This window comes from Rhinopithecus roxellana, chromosome 5 (genome assembly GCF_007565055.1).
Source record: "Rhinopithecus roxellana isolate Shanxi Qingling chromosome 5, ASM756505v1, whole genome shotgun sequence".
NCBI classification, from domain to species: Eukaryota; Metazoa; Chordata; class Mammalia; order Primates; family Cercopithecidae; genus Rhinopithecus; species Rhinopithecus roxellana.
Genome location: NC_044553.1, coordinates 27,079,486 through 27,094,646, shown reverse-complemented (window position 1 = coordinate 27,094,646; position 15,161 = coordinate 27,079,486). Strand labels below are relative to the sequence as shown.

At 48.8% G+C, this 15,161-nt stretch overlaps 1 protein-coding gene across 2 annotated transcripts in view; it reads left to right on the top strand.

Moving 5' to 3' along the window:
* ST8SIA2 (ST8 alpha-N-acetyl-neuraminide alpha-2,8-sialyltransferase 2) overlaps positions 1–12,871 on the top strand; it is a 75,228-nt gene extending 62,357 nt beyond the window's left edge. Inside the window, exon 6 of one of the 2 annotated variants that reach the window (XM_010373447.2) lies at positions 8,241–12,871. In XM_010373447.2, the coding sequence (XP_010371749.2) occupies positions 8,241–8,526 (286 nt within the window). In that variant the 3' untranslated portion in view covers positions 8,527–12,871. The remainder of the gene's footprint in view (positions 1–8,240) is intronic. The other variant, XM_030931733.1, reaches the window with a different exon arrangement.
* The last annotated feature ends 2,290 nt before the right edge of the window (positions 12,872–15,161 follow it).

The window sequence follows — 15,161 nt, the reverse complement described above, 5'->3', positions numbered from 1 at the left end:
AGGGGTAGGTATTGATTCACACCCTCACCTACAATTATTGAAAATACCTGTTTTCTCTTAACCTCACCAATGGGTGTATTATCAACATTAGTTATATTTACCAATCCAGTGAAAAATAGTATCTGATTGTTTTTTGAAATTGGATTCCTTTGATTATGAATGAGATTGAATATAATTGTTTCTTTGGAGTGGCGTCAATTGAAACTCCAGAATCCAGCCAGAAGGCTTAAGCCTCCAAGAAATGGTCTTGCTGGAGGCCCTGCTGGGCCACAGGGAACAGAGTTGATACCTGGGCATGAGCAGCAGTCTCACCACTCCCGGCGGGGCCTGCCAAAAAACCCCCAGTGCCATACTTTTCTCCTTTCGTTTGGTAACTTGCTGTCTAGGATGGTGTGAGCCTGCCTTTCTCATGTGCAGTCCTGGCAGCTGCCAAGAAGGGCTTGCAGTGAAGCTGGGGTAATTTATCTCTCCTGATAATGTCCCCAGAATGAGCCTCTAGCCTCTGCTTGCTGCTTTTCATTCACTGCTTTATTAAAGATTTGTGAACTGCCCACTTTATACATGTGCCATGCTAGGATCTGGAGTTATACAGAAGCAGGAAGTCAGTCCACTTGCTTTTAGAATTTAAAACTGTAGAGAAGGAAAAGACAGGTAGACAAGTAATTCCAGGGTAGCGTGATAGGTGCTGTGATAGGGGAAGAACAACATACCGAACACAAAACCATCCAGGGAGGTCCAGGAGGCTTCCTGCAGGAAGTGGCTTCAAAGCCAAGACCTTAAGAAGGGACTGCTAGCCAGGACCACATAGGAGGTGTCGTGGAAGAAACCAAGATGTTCCTCATGACAATGTGGCTGTGCACACTGGGTAGTGGGAGAGATGTGCAGGCCCAGATCCCAAGGGCCTCACAAGCCCAGTGGAGGCCATCAGGTTTTATCCTGTGGACTCAGGGAGTCATTCGAGAGTTTTCAGTGGCATGTCCATATTTGAGGCTAGCCTGGCTTACTTGAGCAAGAGTGTTGGCTTAGGCAGGCACGGAGGCCTAGGGATCTGGAATTAGACTCAGCATCCTCATGGCTTGACCAACCTTTCCCAACAGCTTCAAATTCTGAGACGAAAGCCTCAGCTCTCCAATACTGCAGAGATGGCGTCTCATTCTGAGATATCCTGCAGCACACCAGAGCCCTCAACAGTGTTCCCAAGGAAAGAACAGCCGTGGGCTATAGGGCCCCTGGATCAGGGCTGAGGCTGCCAATGCAGAGGACAGGAGACCAGGAGCCCGAAAGTTCTGTTCCCCGCTTTGCTGCTGATCTTGCACAAAGCATCACTGAGTCTCCCTTGATGACCACCTGTGAGGCATTCCTGCTTCTTAGGGACATCATCAGCTTTATCCCATAGTGCTTTTAGCTTCTTGGAGAAAGCCCTCTTGGTCCCCTTTTCCACCAGTGACAGCCACTATTCTTTCCACGTACCCAGCCCAGGAACCCAGGGAAAAAGACGAATGTGCTTTGGAGATGATTTTGGCGATCCTCATTGATTGCTGTCCATGCTCATAAAATACAGTGCTTAATTGTCATAGCAATTGGGGTAGCCAATTTGAAAAATAATTACTGACTTCTTTGAGATTACTTTGCCTTCTAATTAAAATCTCAAGACTGGGATATTAAAGGTGCATTGTCTATGCAACGTCCCGGATGCACCCTGCTAACCTCATTTGGGAAGGCAAAATTAATTAGTTTGTGTTTTAACACCCAGCTGTTATCATAAGGAAAGGAATAGTCTACAAGTCGGCCATGCACACAGTCTCTAAATTGGCCAGAGCAACGGAGGAGAGAGAAAGGAAATCGAGAGTGATTTGTTCCTGTGTAACTCAGTTAGCTTCTATTACAAGCTGCCTGTTAAGTGGCGCTCCCGTGTCCCTGTCAGACATCGCTCAGGAGTTCTTGTTTACCCGTAGAGGCAGAATCGGAAATAAATGGGTCCCTCTGTGCCACTGAGCTCTGGATTCATTCCGGAGCCTCATTTGCTAACACCTTTTCCAGTTAGCAATTCTGGGTGAAAAGCCTGGCCCCAGATCTGAGAGGCTGGGCGTTTCTATTCCCGTCCCAACTGGCCGCAGTTACTAAGCTGCATGCACTGCTGGCTTCCTCCTTTCTTCTTACCTACATCTTCCCATTTTTCAATTCCATTTGAGTCAAATGTTTGCTGAGTGCAACAGAAGTCAGGATGATCAATCCTAGGCTATGCTACAGTAACACACCCTGAGACTCCAGCACTTTAGCACAACAGAAGTTTATTTCTCACTCTCACAAACTGTGATGTGAGCTGGCAGGGGCTCTCTTCCAATCAGTGATTCAGGGACCTACGATTCTTCCATCTTAGGCTGACATCTTCTGACCAGGAGACTTTGAAGTTCTCCAAGGCAGGGGAAGAGCAAGTGGGAGGAGCCTGCTCTCGAACACCAACCAAGAAAGGACACATTGTTTTTGTCGCAGCCTATCGGGCCAGAACTAGTCACTTGACCCCAGCCCAGTTACCAGAGAAGCCGGGAGATGTTTGTTGAGTGCTGCTGTCTCTGCAACAGTGCTTTGGACCCAGCACGCACTGAGCAAGACGCCTTTGAATCCTACTACAAAGGGGTGTAAGGTGTGGTCCCTGCGCTTGGGGAGACCACAGTACAGTTTCATGTTCCTCTTCTGGAAAGCATCCCTTCCAACTCTAAAATGACCATTCACTTCTAATGCAGTCATGGTTCTCAAGGCCCTTAGCACAGAGGCAGCAGGACCGACGACCTTCCCAGGAGCCCACAGCTCAGTGGGAAAGGCGAGTGTGCACAATGCATAAGACTGTAGCCAGGGGAAGACACTGGTGTGCAGGTGACCACAACTGCCCAGAGACAGGGCAAAAGTGCAAAGGAGTGTTGATCTGAGCCTTGATAGGAGGAGGTGCCATGAAATAGCACAGTAATGAATTTTCAGCCTCGGTTGCTAAGCACAATAAGAGAAGTAGAAACAAAGCTGATGGTAATCAGCTGGAGGTGGTTAAATCGGTCTGACTGGGGAGGTGACGGCAGAACAAAGGGAATATTTCCAGGAAGATAGGATGCACGTGCTTAGTTTCTGGAGGTGGGAAAGAGAGTTCACCACAGGGATCAGTGGGGAAAGGCATCTAGGGGAGCACCCAGCACGTGTGGAGGCCCAGCACATGCCTTAGTAACCTCAGAAGCACCTATGGGCCACTTGGATGTTTCATCGCTGATTCGATTCCTGTCTCCTCCTTTCTGGGCATAGCATTGATGGCCTGAAAAGAAATTCATTTCTGAAAGCCTTCCCCTACTAAGACCTTGTTATCAGAAAATAAACAAACCATTGTTTATCTGGCCTGTGTTAGGGCTTGAATTCACTTAGGAAGTAAACATCGGGAGGCTGTTTCATGCAGGGACACCATGGTGGCTCCACGATCCCTGGGTAATGTCAGCCCACAGCTGCAGCCAGCTCATTCCTAGCCTGGGGAGTTGCCATGGGGTGAAAAATGCTCAAGAATCAGGAGCCTCAGACCCCTGTGTTTTATACAAAATGGCTGTCTAACCAGCCATTTGAGAAGCTTGTCTCTTCTCAAGCAAGTCACACCAGACTCCCGCGTGTTCCTCTCTAAAATGACAGAAGAGGACAAGTTCAGTTTAGGAGGCCTATGCATTCACCACACAGACATGGCCTGTGGGATCACCCAGTAAGGCTCATGGTGTTGTTTTGTTTTTGAGATGGAGTCTCGCTCTTGTCACCCAGGCTGGAGGGCAATGGCATGTCTTGTCTCACTGCAACTTCCACCTCCCAGGTTCAAGCGATTCTCCTGCCTCAGCCTCCCAAGTAGCTGGGATTACAGGTGCGTGCCACCATGCCCAGCTAATTTTTTTTTTTTAGCAGAGATGGGGTTTCACCATGTTGGCCAAGCCAACTCCTGGCCTCAGGTGATCCACCCACCTCAGCCTCTCAAAGTAAAATTTTAATTAGTTGCCAACATTTAAAAATTTGGAGAATTTGCATAAAAAATTCCGATTTCTAATACTCAAAAAAAAAAAAAACTGAAGATCTGGGACCACCATACTCAACAACAGTAAGACTGGCTGCCTGTCACGATGCCCCAGTCCTTACCATTCCCTATTGCCTTCACAACACTGAGGCTGGGTGTTCGTTTTTCTTACACATGTCCCAAATCCCCACTCGCTCAGTCACATCCCCTGCAAGTCTGCTGAACTGAGCTCCTCAGTCCCAATCACCTTTAAAACCCTTTGACTATAGTCTTGACACTTCTTCTTTTTCTCTAAATATATCTCATTCTTGGGTCCTTTTGGCAGAACCACCTACCAGTCATCACAGGAGTTCTTAGGCATAGCTGCACATTTGAATTACTAGGGGAGGCTGTGAGAATCCCAGGGTCTAGGCCACACATGATAGTGAGATCCAGGCAGCTTTTAAGGCTCCAGGTGATTCCAGTGTGCAGCATAGGTTAAGAACTTCTGCATTAGAGCTGAAAATGCAATAGGCTAGTTTAGGAGGGGGTGAGCTCCCCATTACGGGATGTAGTTTAGCCAAGGTGCATGAATACTTTGCAGGGGTGTGTGGGAGGATCCCAGCATCAGCTGCTGCCCTTCTGGGATTCTTCTCCTCTTTACAGTCCCCCTGCTTTTGCCCCTCAGATCCTCCCAAGCTTAGCTTGGGCTTCCGATTGAGCATAGATGGTGCTGAGGTGGTCTAGGCAACGGCTCCTTATCCAGCAAACCCCAAGCTCAGCATCAAACATCCCCGAACCAGCACCGTCCCTCCTGCCTCCTACATATTAGCTGATGACTAAGCAGATGGCCATGTGGGGTAGTCCCAGGACAATCCCATTAGACCAAGCACATTCCTAGCCACCCACCTATCTGTTGGGTCTGCTTCATGAAGGTGAAAGAACAAGGACTTGGGGTCAGAAGGCCTGAAAGGAGGACCTGGCTCTACCCCTTGCCATCTGGGCGGGTTGCTCAGTCCTCATGCCCTGTGTGGAACCTGGGTCTGAAGTGTGGGCCTGAGTGGAGGACACCCTGTAAAGTGGTAGGTGAGGGTAAGATGCTGAGAGAGGCCCAGATCTCAGCTGATACAGAGGGAAGGGAGACGCTGTGGAGTGTGGTTAGGAAGGTTTGGAGAGAGAGAAAGGGGCATGAAATGGGCCTTTCAAATGAGACATTTAGCCCAGAGCTCAGAGCAAAGTGGAGACATGGGCCAGTTATCTAATAACCCTGATCACAACATAGCCTCTTAAAAACTCCAAGGCATCTTGGGAGTTCTTGAGAGTGGCACCAGTTCTGTACATAGCCAGGGGGACACCCCACCCACAGTCTGCCCCTCACATTCCCAGAACTTCTTGGAGACTGGTACCACCCCCCCCCCCCCAGCCCTCTACCCACCCCATAGAAAATTGGCTGTGTTCCCCTGGTATCACAAATATAAGAGGAAAAAGCACCAAACACACATGCCTCTTCTGGGAAGCATCCTTTCCCATACTAAAGTAACCATCCACTTCTTCAGCTGTCATGAGCCTTAGCACAGAGACAGCAGGAGAGATAACTTTCCAGGACCGCACAGCTCAGTGTGTAAGGCAGGCATGCACACCTCAACCCCTGGCACGCAGGTCTCAATGGGTGCCCAGAGGGACATACTTAGACAACTCAGAGATAGGTGAAAGCTCAAAGGAGTCTCTATCTGAGCCTTGGTAGCAGGAGGCACTAGGAAACAGCACAGTGCTGTGGTATCTACGGGCCAGACCTTCTGGGGAGCTGATGCTGGCGGGTGGCAGGGGCCAGGTCTTGCAGACTTTCTGAACTATGGAACTTGGATTATATGTGGAGCAGGGAGAGATTTTGGAGAAATGTCTGGGGGGCCACTAGGTAGAGGACAGATCACGGTGATGGGCTGTCCCTGCAGAGACTTCTGAGAGATAGCACGGGGAAGAAATGACGAAGATCTCAGTGTCCACAAACACTTGCTTCTGTTATTTTTCAACTGCGCTGTGTTTGCCGTTACCAGCCAGAACCATTGCCCCATTCTGTGTCTGCCTTTGTCCCTCCCTCGGGTTTCCAGTTGGAAAATTCAGCTGCCAGGAAGTTTCTTGGCCCAGACAGGATGAAATCAGAGAAAGTGCGAGGAAAGGGGTCTTCAAAGGACAGGGTTATGAAACAACTGCGGTTGTCTAGGGGCCACCCAGGAGGCTCCTGCCGTGCCCAGGAGAATCGTGTTCACTCTGATTCTGGCCACCTAGGACCACAGCCTTCATCAGCAATGTCGAAGGGGAGATTCAAGTCACCCCAGCCCCATAGTCGGGATGGGGGGATGTAAGAATGAGGATTCTCGAAATGCATTTTATTTCATCAAATGTTACATGATTAGGTGACTCACTGAACTTACATAGATTATTGGTAATCTATAACCTCGTCTGATTCACAGGCTAACACCTCCTACAAACACACAAAAAGGATTTAAGGTCGACACTCTGGGCTGTTTCTTGGGTTTCCTTTTATGAGTTGTAAAAGGAACAATTTTGCAAAAACAAAGAAGTGTTTGGGCTTCTAGAAAACCTGTCCCTCCACCCCAACATTCCAGCTAAAAGCACTGAATCATATTAAACAGTTTCATCTTTCAGTAATATGTAAATGTTTTCTTTAACATATCTTTACTTCTGGCCTGAATTTAATGGGTGAGTTTGATAATACAGTCACATGCATCTCTGCAGAGATGTCAACAGAAACCATGCTGGCCTTCGTTTTAGTTAGGGAGGGAAGCCATGGAGTTTGCTTGAGGACAGAAAGATGTGAATTGTGTCTGGTCTAGAGACACAATGGTAAGAAATTTGTGGTAAGGAAAATGTCTTCCCACCAAGGCATACGCATTGCCTTTTAAGGGATTCAGCCTAGGGTAAGTGGAAGCTTTTACTAGAAATAAAGACATTTGACCACACATGAGCATGCGTTCTGAGTCCCAGAGGGAGAATAACTGCGATGGAAAGTAAGACGATGTCAAGTAGAATGGATGTTTTCCCACTTTGGGAGAAAATTCTAGATTTTCTTGGAATGTTGAGACCTGGAGGATATCTTAGAGATCACCTAGACTGTGCCCCATCAGTGCATAAATGTGGAACTTTAGGTTCAGCAGAGAGATGTGGCTTGCTCAAAGGCACACAGATAGTTGGTGGCCGAACTGTCACTAACACTCAGGTCTTGAGTTACTTACCCTCTCTGAGCCTGTTTCCTAGTCCGTGGAATGGACATAGTCTCTTCCTCACTGCATTCTTGGCTAAGGTGCACCCTGCACCCTGCTCTCTTCACTTCTCTGTGTTTCCTCTTATAACCCTTTGACAGAGGACTTGAGGCAGGAAGCAGGGACTCTGTTTCAGAAGTGGATACACCAAGATGTAGTGAGCGGTCTTTAGAAGAAAGAGAGTGGGCAGAACCCTGCCTGGCAAGGCAAACCAGTGTCCAGGGCCCCCAGGGTTTTCACCCTCAGTCAGAGATGGGTATCAGAGAGGGAGTTCTGCGGCAGGGACAGCAAGGAAATCTGAAGATGCTCAGGAGGCAAGGACGGAGTCAGGAATGCAGATCTGTAAGGGGACACCCCATGCGACCCTCAGAAAGGCAGCAGGCACCACGCAAGAGCCAGTGTTTTCTCAGAGGTCAGCAAACTGCTGCTCGAGGGCCAAGCCTGGCCACACCCGTGTGTGTTGTCTGTGGCCCTTTCATGCTACAGCTACACAATGGTCAAGTAGTATTGGGATCATTGTGGCCCAAAAGCCAAAAATATTGATCATCTATCCCCTTACAGAAAAAGGTTGCCAACTCCTGCTTGAGCTGTCCACAGGCCTGAGTTCAAGTCAAGGGCTGCCCCTTTCTACCCAGGTAACTTGTGCAAGCCACTTTTCACCTCAGAGCCCCATTTCTGCATCTGTACCCACAGCAGGTTTGTTTTGAGAATTTCATAAACTTATGCCTGTGACCACACCCAGGCTCAGGAACAATTCAGTTGCTTCATGTGCTTGTCAGTCCTCTGTGGAGGGAACCAGGGATGTGTGGCTGGATCGGTCCCTATGATTCCTGGAGTGGCAGAAGGCAGGCTGCTGGGCAGGATAAAATGTTTATCTTCCTGGAAGGGATGACTCACAAACCCATGTTTCTTTTTTTTTTTTTTTTTTTTTCCCTACTTGTTCTTTTTTCCAGATACTGGCTGACCAACAAAGTCCACATCAAAAGACCCACCACCGGCCTCTTGATGTATACCCTGGCCACACGTTTCTGCAACCAAATCTACCTCTATGGCTTCTGGCCCTTTCCACTGGATCAGAACCAGAACCCAGTCAAGTACCACTATTATGACAGCCTCAAGTACGGCTATACCTCCCAGGCCAGCCCCCACACCATGCCCTTGGAGTTTAAGGCCCTCAAGAGCCTACATGAGCAGGGGGCTTTGAAACTGACTGTCGGCCAGTGTGATGGGGCCACGTAGGGTGGGCACCCCATGGGACTCAGTGGCTCACATTTCCTGCCAGCTACACCACAGGCAGATGGGAGTCGGGGTGGCACAAACAATAGAACAAGCAGGCTAGTGGTTTTCTTTGTTAAAGTGTAAAACAGTGACCAGAATATATATATCTATACCTGCATATATATATTGACCTGAGTATTTATAACTGTGTGGTGTTCATCTAGCATTAGGCAGATAGGCCACAGGAAGAAGGTGTGGAGAACCCACCTGAACCAGATTGAGACTCATTCCATCTTTGGGGGTGGAAGGACTTGACATGAAAAGAAGCCAGTCCCATGACTTTGGATGACAAACTGCCTCCTGGCTTGGAGGGATCTTTGGGCTCATGGATGAATGGAGAGCCACCTGTTGTCAGCTACCCCAACCCTCTGGGATATGTGGATTCGGGGAGAGCCGAGGCCCAGAGGGGACACTTGACCCAGTCTAAAGTGGGTGCTATTCACAGAGGAGAGGGAGGTTGGAGAGTTCAACCAGACAAAGGAGCACAAGGAAGCCAAGCAGCAGAGGCCCTGTCGGCACAGAGGGCCTCGTTCCAAGAACTTAGAGTTTGACTGCCCAAGGGACAACACGACTGACTCATACATTTCAGACAGGCCTCTATGACTACAGAGAGAAGGCTGGAGGAGACACAATGGATGGTTCATGTTCTGGCCTAGTGAGAACCACCAAGAACTTTGGGTGAAGCAAGCAGATGACACTGAAGAGGAGTAATGTTCCGAATCATGTTTTTGAAAAATCAAGACCTCCTGCTAAGGCCCCACTAGAATGAGGCAGGAGAGTGTCTAAAATCTAGTTGCTTTGGGTGTTTTTTAAAGCAATGTAAGTCCACCGAGGAGAAAGAGACCCTGGGATTTCACCCTCTGGGTTAGTCTCTGTCTCACCCTGTTAGAATGTCACGAGGGACTGCACTGTCCCCTCTGCCACCAGGGAAGCCACAATGAGAGCTTGAAAGGGTGCTGTCAAGATAAATGCCATCCTTCTTAAAATACATATGATTGCCTTTTTGGGTGCCTCACAGAGCCCCAGAGTGTGAGACCTGAAAGAATGTTCAGCATCTAGCTCCATGTCCCTGCAACCACTCTCTGTTTGCCTTCTGCATTCTGCACTCTGCAGGGCCTTTGCAGCCAGACTGCTGTGTCAATGTCACTTTCTTGTCACTTTCCTACCCTGATGGTCACACTAGCCCACACCAAGCTTCAACACTGAGGTTTTCAACTCTGCAGAGAGAGGCTTCCAATGTCCACCCCACCTCTGGGCACCACCTCTTCTCACAGAAGCAATTTTAGAATTTTGCAAAATCCTTTTCCCCCTATTGAGATTAATATTTAAGATTTAAAAAAAAAAAATACCCGAAGCCAAATGCAGTTCCAAATAGTGGACATAATATCCCAGGGAAATCTAGGCTCGATGCCTACAACTTAGGAGCTGGAATCACAGGTCTCATGTAGAGAAATAGCCTACTTGATTGTTAGTTGTATTCCTTCACCTGATGAATAACAGTGTTTTAAAACATATTTGAAAGATAAGTAAAAAACTACTATCTTGAAGGTGAAGGGAGTTAAGAAAAGTAATCAAGACCTGCTCCTAAGCATATGAGACCGGATGTAATTAATCAACAGCAATGCAGAACAGGACCTTGGCTCTAAATTAATGGTTGACGGGAAGGGAGTGGAGGTGGCAGAACCATTAACCCTACACAAGAACACTCCAGCCCAAAACCGTGAGGAAGGTGATGTATCTCTGATTTTCCCTTGTTGTTGCTTGAAGTCTGTGATGGGGGATTTGCATTATAAAATGAATATTTTAAAAAGCAACAGCCCTAATAGCCTCTGTGGGAACTGAGTGGTTTCGAACTCCTCACAGGCAGTGGAAATAATTAGTACCATATTTTATACGTCTCCAGAGCCTTTCATCTTGAGGATCTCAAAGACCCTAGAAGACATTTAATTTCTAAAGCTTGAAGTGTCCTGGGGAGCAGGTAGAATTTCCAGCAGGGCCTCAGTGGATTCCAGAGTGTTTCATGGTAAGCGCTGCGGGGAACCCACACGTCAGGTTCTGGAGTTGGCCCTGAGCTCTATCCACCAAGCCAGCACCCCACCATCCATTTGCAGGGGAGTCAAAGGGCCGGAACTCTTTGGGGGACCAGAACATGGTTTTCTTTCTGCCTATCTTAGTCATGGCTCCTAAATTTGAAGCTGATGTGAGCTGGAGAGCAACGAGTCCTTCCACCCTGCCTTCAGGTTCTCTCTGGAGAAAGGTTAGAGACCCCAGGACAATCAACATGTGCACTGTTCCCCCACTTGGCTTGAGTCCTGCACTGCCAAAATGGCCTGGCCATGTGATGGCGGAGCTCCAGGGGCCGTGGCTTTTCCTGGCTCATTGCCCTTCTCCATCTGGGCATGCACAGTCAGGGACCAATTGTCCTTCCCTGCCCATTCGGAGTTCAATTTGAGCCTCCACTGCAGTTCCTGGTGTGGGCCAGCTGGCCTTGGGTGGCTCCAGGGAGTCACACAGCCTGTACCCGACCCCCAGATCCGCTGCTGTAACTGCAGAGGTCACAGGCATCCCTGGAGAATGGGCCTCCAGCCTCAGCCGGCCCTCACTGCTGACAGGCACCCCTCTGTCACCTCCTGCCACCTGTCAGATGCCCGGTTCGCCCGCCATCAGCCACCCAAGTGGTTCTGACCTCCATTCGCCTCAAGCCCCAACGGGCCCCCATCATTCTACTTCATGGAAGAGATGGAGCCTTCTGAAATGAGATCTGCCCTTAAAATCTCTTCTCTTCTCCTTCCCCTTTCTGAGAAAACATCGTCCCATCAGTTACGTTTCCTGTACACCCTCACCCTCTCCTCCACCTCTGTCACCTCTGCCCATTAGCACACACTCACTCCACCTGGACTGGCTCCTGCAGCCTCTTCCCTTACCTCCACCAGCCCCGGGAAGGGCCTCCAGCACCCACGGCTGCCCTTCCTCTTGATGCCTCTCAGCTTCCTCCCAGCTCCTAGCAGCAGTGTCCCAGCGCCTCCACGTTGCCCCTCTCACCTCCCAGTTCTCCAGGCCACTTGGCTCTGCAGCGACCCCTCCTGGATGCTCCCTGGCCCCTCGGCACCCAGAATGCCACGTTCTTGTGTTTTTTAACTCCTTCTTTCCCAATCCCTCTCAGCCATGTATTTATTTATATATATATTATTTATTTATTTATTTATGATTTATTTATTGACACCCCTACTTTGATTGACAAAGGAATCAAGGTAGATCTGACCAGTATCCCCCTCTCTTCTCCTTGCCCCACCACATGGACATGCCGTACACTGGCATCCTCTCCTGGGTCCCTCTGCGCTCTCCATCAGCAACCTCACACCTGCCTTCAGACCAAGCTGCACCTCCCTAAGCTGCCCCTGCCCCAACCCCTCTCTGCAACCCAGCCCTCTCCTGAGCTCTAGGCTGGGATTGTACCTGTTCGGGGGACACTGACCCCATCTGCTCCCACGGCAGCACCATCAACTCAACACGTCAGAAGCCAAGTGGATCATCTGTGTCCCCTTCCCCCACAATCCCTCCATTTTCTACTAAAAGACCCGTGATCCCATCAGCCACCCAGTCTGAGATGCTGACGTTATCTTCGACTATTCTCCCATGTCCTGCCTTACTAATTCTTCCCACCAACTCTAACCTCGCCTCTTTACTTGTCATGTGGACTACTTCAGCAACAGTCTCATCTCCCAGATTACCTTTGTGCACGCTGACACATTGTCCAGTCCACCCTGAACATGCACAGTGATTTTTCTCTCCCATTGCAAACAAACCTTTAAAAGTTCCCCGGCCCATGAACAAATGTACAATTCTCTATTCTGACATTACAGACCACCGGATAAGGCCCCACTCTTCCTTTCCACCCTCCCCTGGTCAGCCTAGGAGAGTTGTTTTTCCTGGAAAGGGTGCCTGCGTTTTACTGTCTCTGTGCCTTTGGTCTTGCTGTTCCCATCCCCTGGAATGCTCCCTTTCCTTCCCTTCAAAGCCCATGCGGAAACCACGTCCTTCATGAAGCCCTCCCTGATCTACTAACCACTGGGATCTCTCCCTCTGCGGAACCACCGTAGCACTTTATTTGTACCTTTCTCATGGCACTTACCATATTCTGCCTTGTATTATAGTTATTTGTGCACTTGTCCTATGACTGTTCTTAGACTGTAAGCTCGCCAAGGGCAGGGACTGTGTTTTATTCATCTGTATCCATCACAGCACTAGGCGTGGTGCATAGCACACAGCAGTTGCTCAATAAATGTTTGTTGGATTAAATCCTTAATGCCTGTAGAGGGCTTTTAGTTAATGAAGTCATTGTGCATCTATAATGTCACAAGAACCTCTGAAAAATCATGTGGGTTGGACCAAAGCAGAAGTCATTATCCCCCTTGTATAGGTCGTAAAACTGAGGCCAAAACCCTGCATGAAGCCTCATAGCTTCCTGGTAGAATGTCCACCCAGGTCTTCTCATCCTTACTTCAGTGCTTTTTACTGTTCATCTTTGTGGTGGGGTCACTGTAAACTGAAAACTAGCCGTATGCAGAGGCCTAGACACAGAGACCCGGCAGACCTCAGCATGAACCCCATCAACACAGGCAAAATCTCGCTCCTTTCTGGGAAGGACAAAAGCCATTTGGGTTTTACGAGGCCTGGGAGGTGGAGCTGTAGGACCCCATCAATCATTCCCACTGCTGTTTGTTGCAGGGTAGGAAACCATCCTTCCAGATGGCAGGGAGACCAACAACTCCAAGGGGCTGCCATTTGATAAATCTCTTCATGCCTAATTAAGGCTCCCTTTCCAGAAGGAATGGAAGAGGGATGTTTACTGATGCCAGTCAGATGGGACTCCAGACAAGCGTACTGCCTCATGAATGTCCTTAATGGTATCCCCTATGACACTGACTGGTCTGCCCCAGCCTCTGTCTCTCACCAACACTGCCGAATGTCATCTCTTCTCATCTTTATCTCCACTCTTTGCTTCCTGTCTTCAGGGCTTTTCCCTTGACATTCACCAAGAGGAGAGTGAGCCCAGAGAGCTGAGTGGCATCCCTTCTTCTTGGGTCCCTGAGCCCTGACCTGGAGCAATGCTGTGAGATAGCAGGAAAGGAGGGGAGTGGGGAGCACTCTATGCCACTCCTCATGGAAGCAGAACAAAAACAGGCTTTTGTTCTGGTGGCAGGTCATCCACAACAATGGGATGTTTCCGTGGTTACCATCTAGAAGCAATATCTTAGTTGTTTGGGGATTTATGATGGGGGTAATGTAATTTCTATTCTTAGCAATCCAGGTGATAGGGCAATTTCCATATACAGTCCACTGAGCCATCCAGCCCCAGATCGTAGTTTCTCTAGAATCATCCTAGTTGTCTGCAGCCAAAGCCCAATAGAACCACCCAACAAAGAGCACTAAAGTTTCCTTGTGACCTTTCTCAGTCTTCCTCACCACTTCTTCAGCCACCTTTCCCTAGAACCCGGGGGATGGGAAATGGGGCTACTATGGGCTTCCAAGAACCGTGCCAACAAAGATCTCGAGTTCTCCAGCCATGACAATATTTTTAAATATTTAGGAGCGTTCTCCAAAACTGACCCAGCACCAGCTATGAGCAGCCGTCCCTTAAGGAATTAATAGAAAATGAGGACCCAATGGCCAAGAAGTGGGAGGACTGCCGTGCAACCCACATGGACCCTAGCATGATGGGTCCAGGCAGTCACGGGGGGAGTGCAGCCCTCCATGCAGCATACTGAGGCAAGTCAAGTGGGATTGGTGCAGGAAAAAGCCCTTTCAATTTGTTTCCAAGTGTCTTTATTTTCTAAAATGAGACTGTAATGGTGGAGCTGCTGGACAAAGTCAATGAAGGGATGACTGGGCCCTCAGAATCATGAATGCTTAAGAGAAGTTGTGTGTTGCAGGGAAGACCACTCTGGGGCAAGCTGTTTTACTGCATTCTCATTCCAGTGGCCAAGGTGGGCAAGAATATAACTCACTGTAATAACAACAGCGGGACAGGTTAACTGCATCTTGTGTTCACAAGTGCCCCATCTCTGGGCAGGAGCTCTGGAAGGAGTACCAGATAATCTGAAAGCCTGACACACAAGAACCTAGAGGGCACAAATGAGACTTGGCTCTGGTATTTTTCCATCTGTAAAATGGAGAAGACAGCTACTGACCTCCCGTATGGAGTTATTGCAAAAATGCAAATATAGGACAAGGTAGATAGAGAAATTGAGTAGAGGGAGTGGGGATACTCAGTGTTATAAAGCAAATGAAATATATGCAGCTGTGAGTTTTCAGGATTCTGTTTGTCTAACATCAGATCACATCATCGCCCTGCTTAAACCCTCAGTGGCTTTCCTTCATCCTTGCAAGAAAATTCCAAGCATCTTACCATGGCTTACAAGACCTTGAGCCCTCCTCCCTCTGGCTCCCTGTCATTCTAGTGTCATGGCCTTTGCATTTGTTGTGCCCTCTGCCTGGAAATCTGCTTCCCAGCTCCTTGTCTGCCCCCTCTGCCTCATCTTTCATGCTTCAAATTGAATGTCACCTCCTGGGGAGCCTGCTCTGGTCTCCCTCAG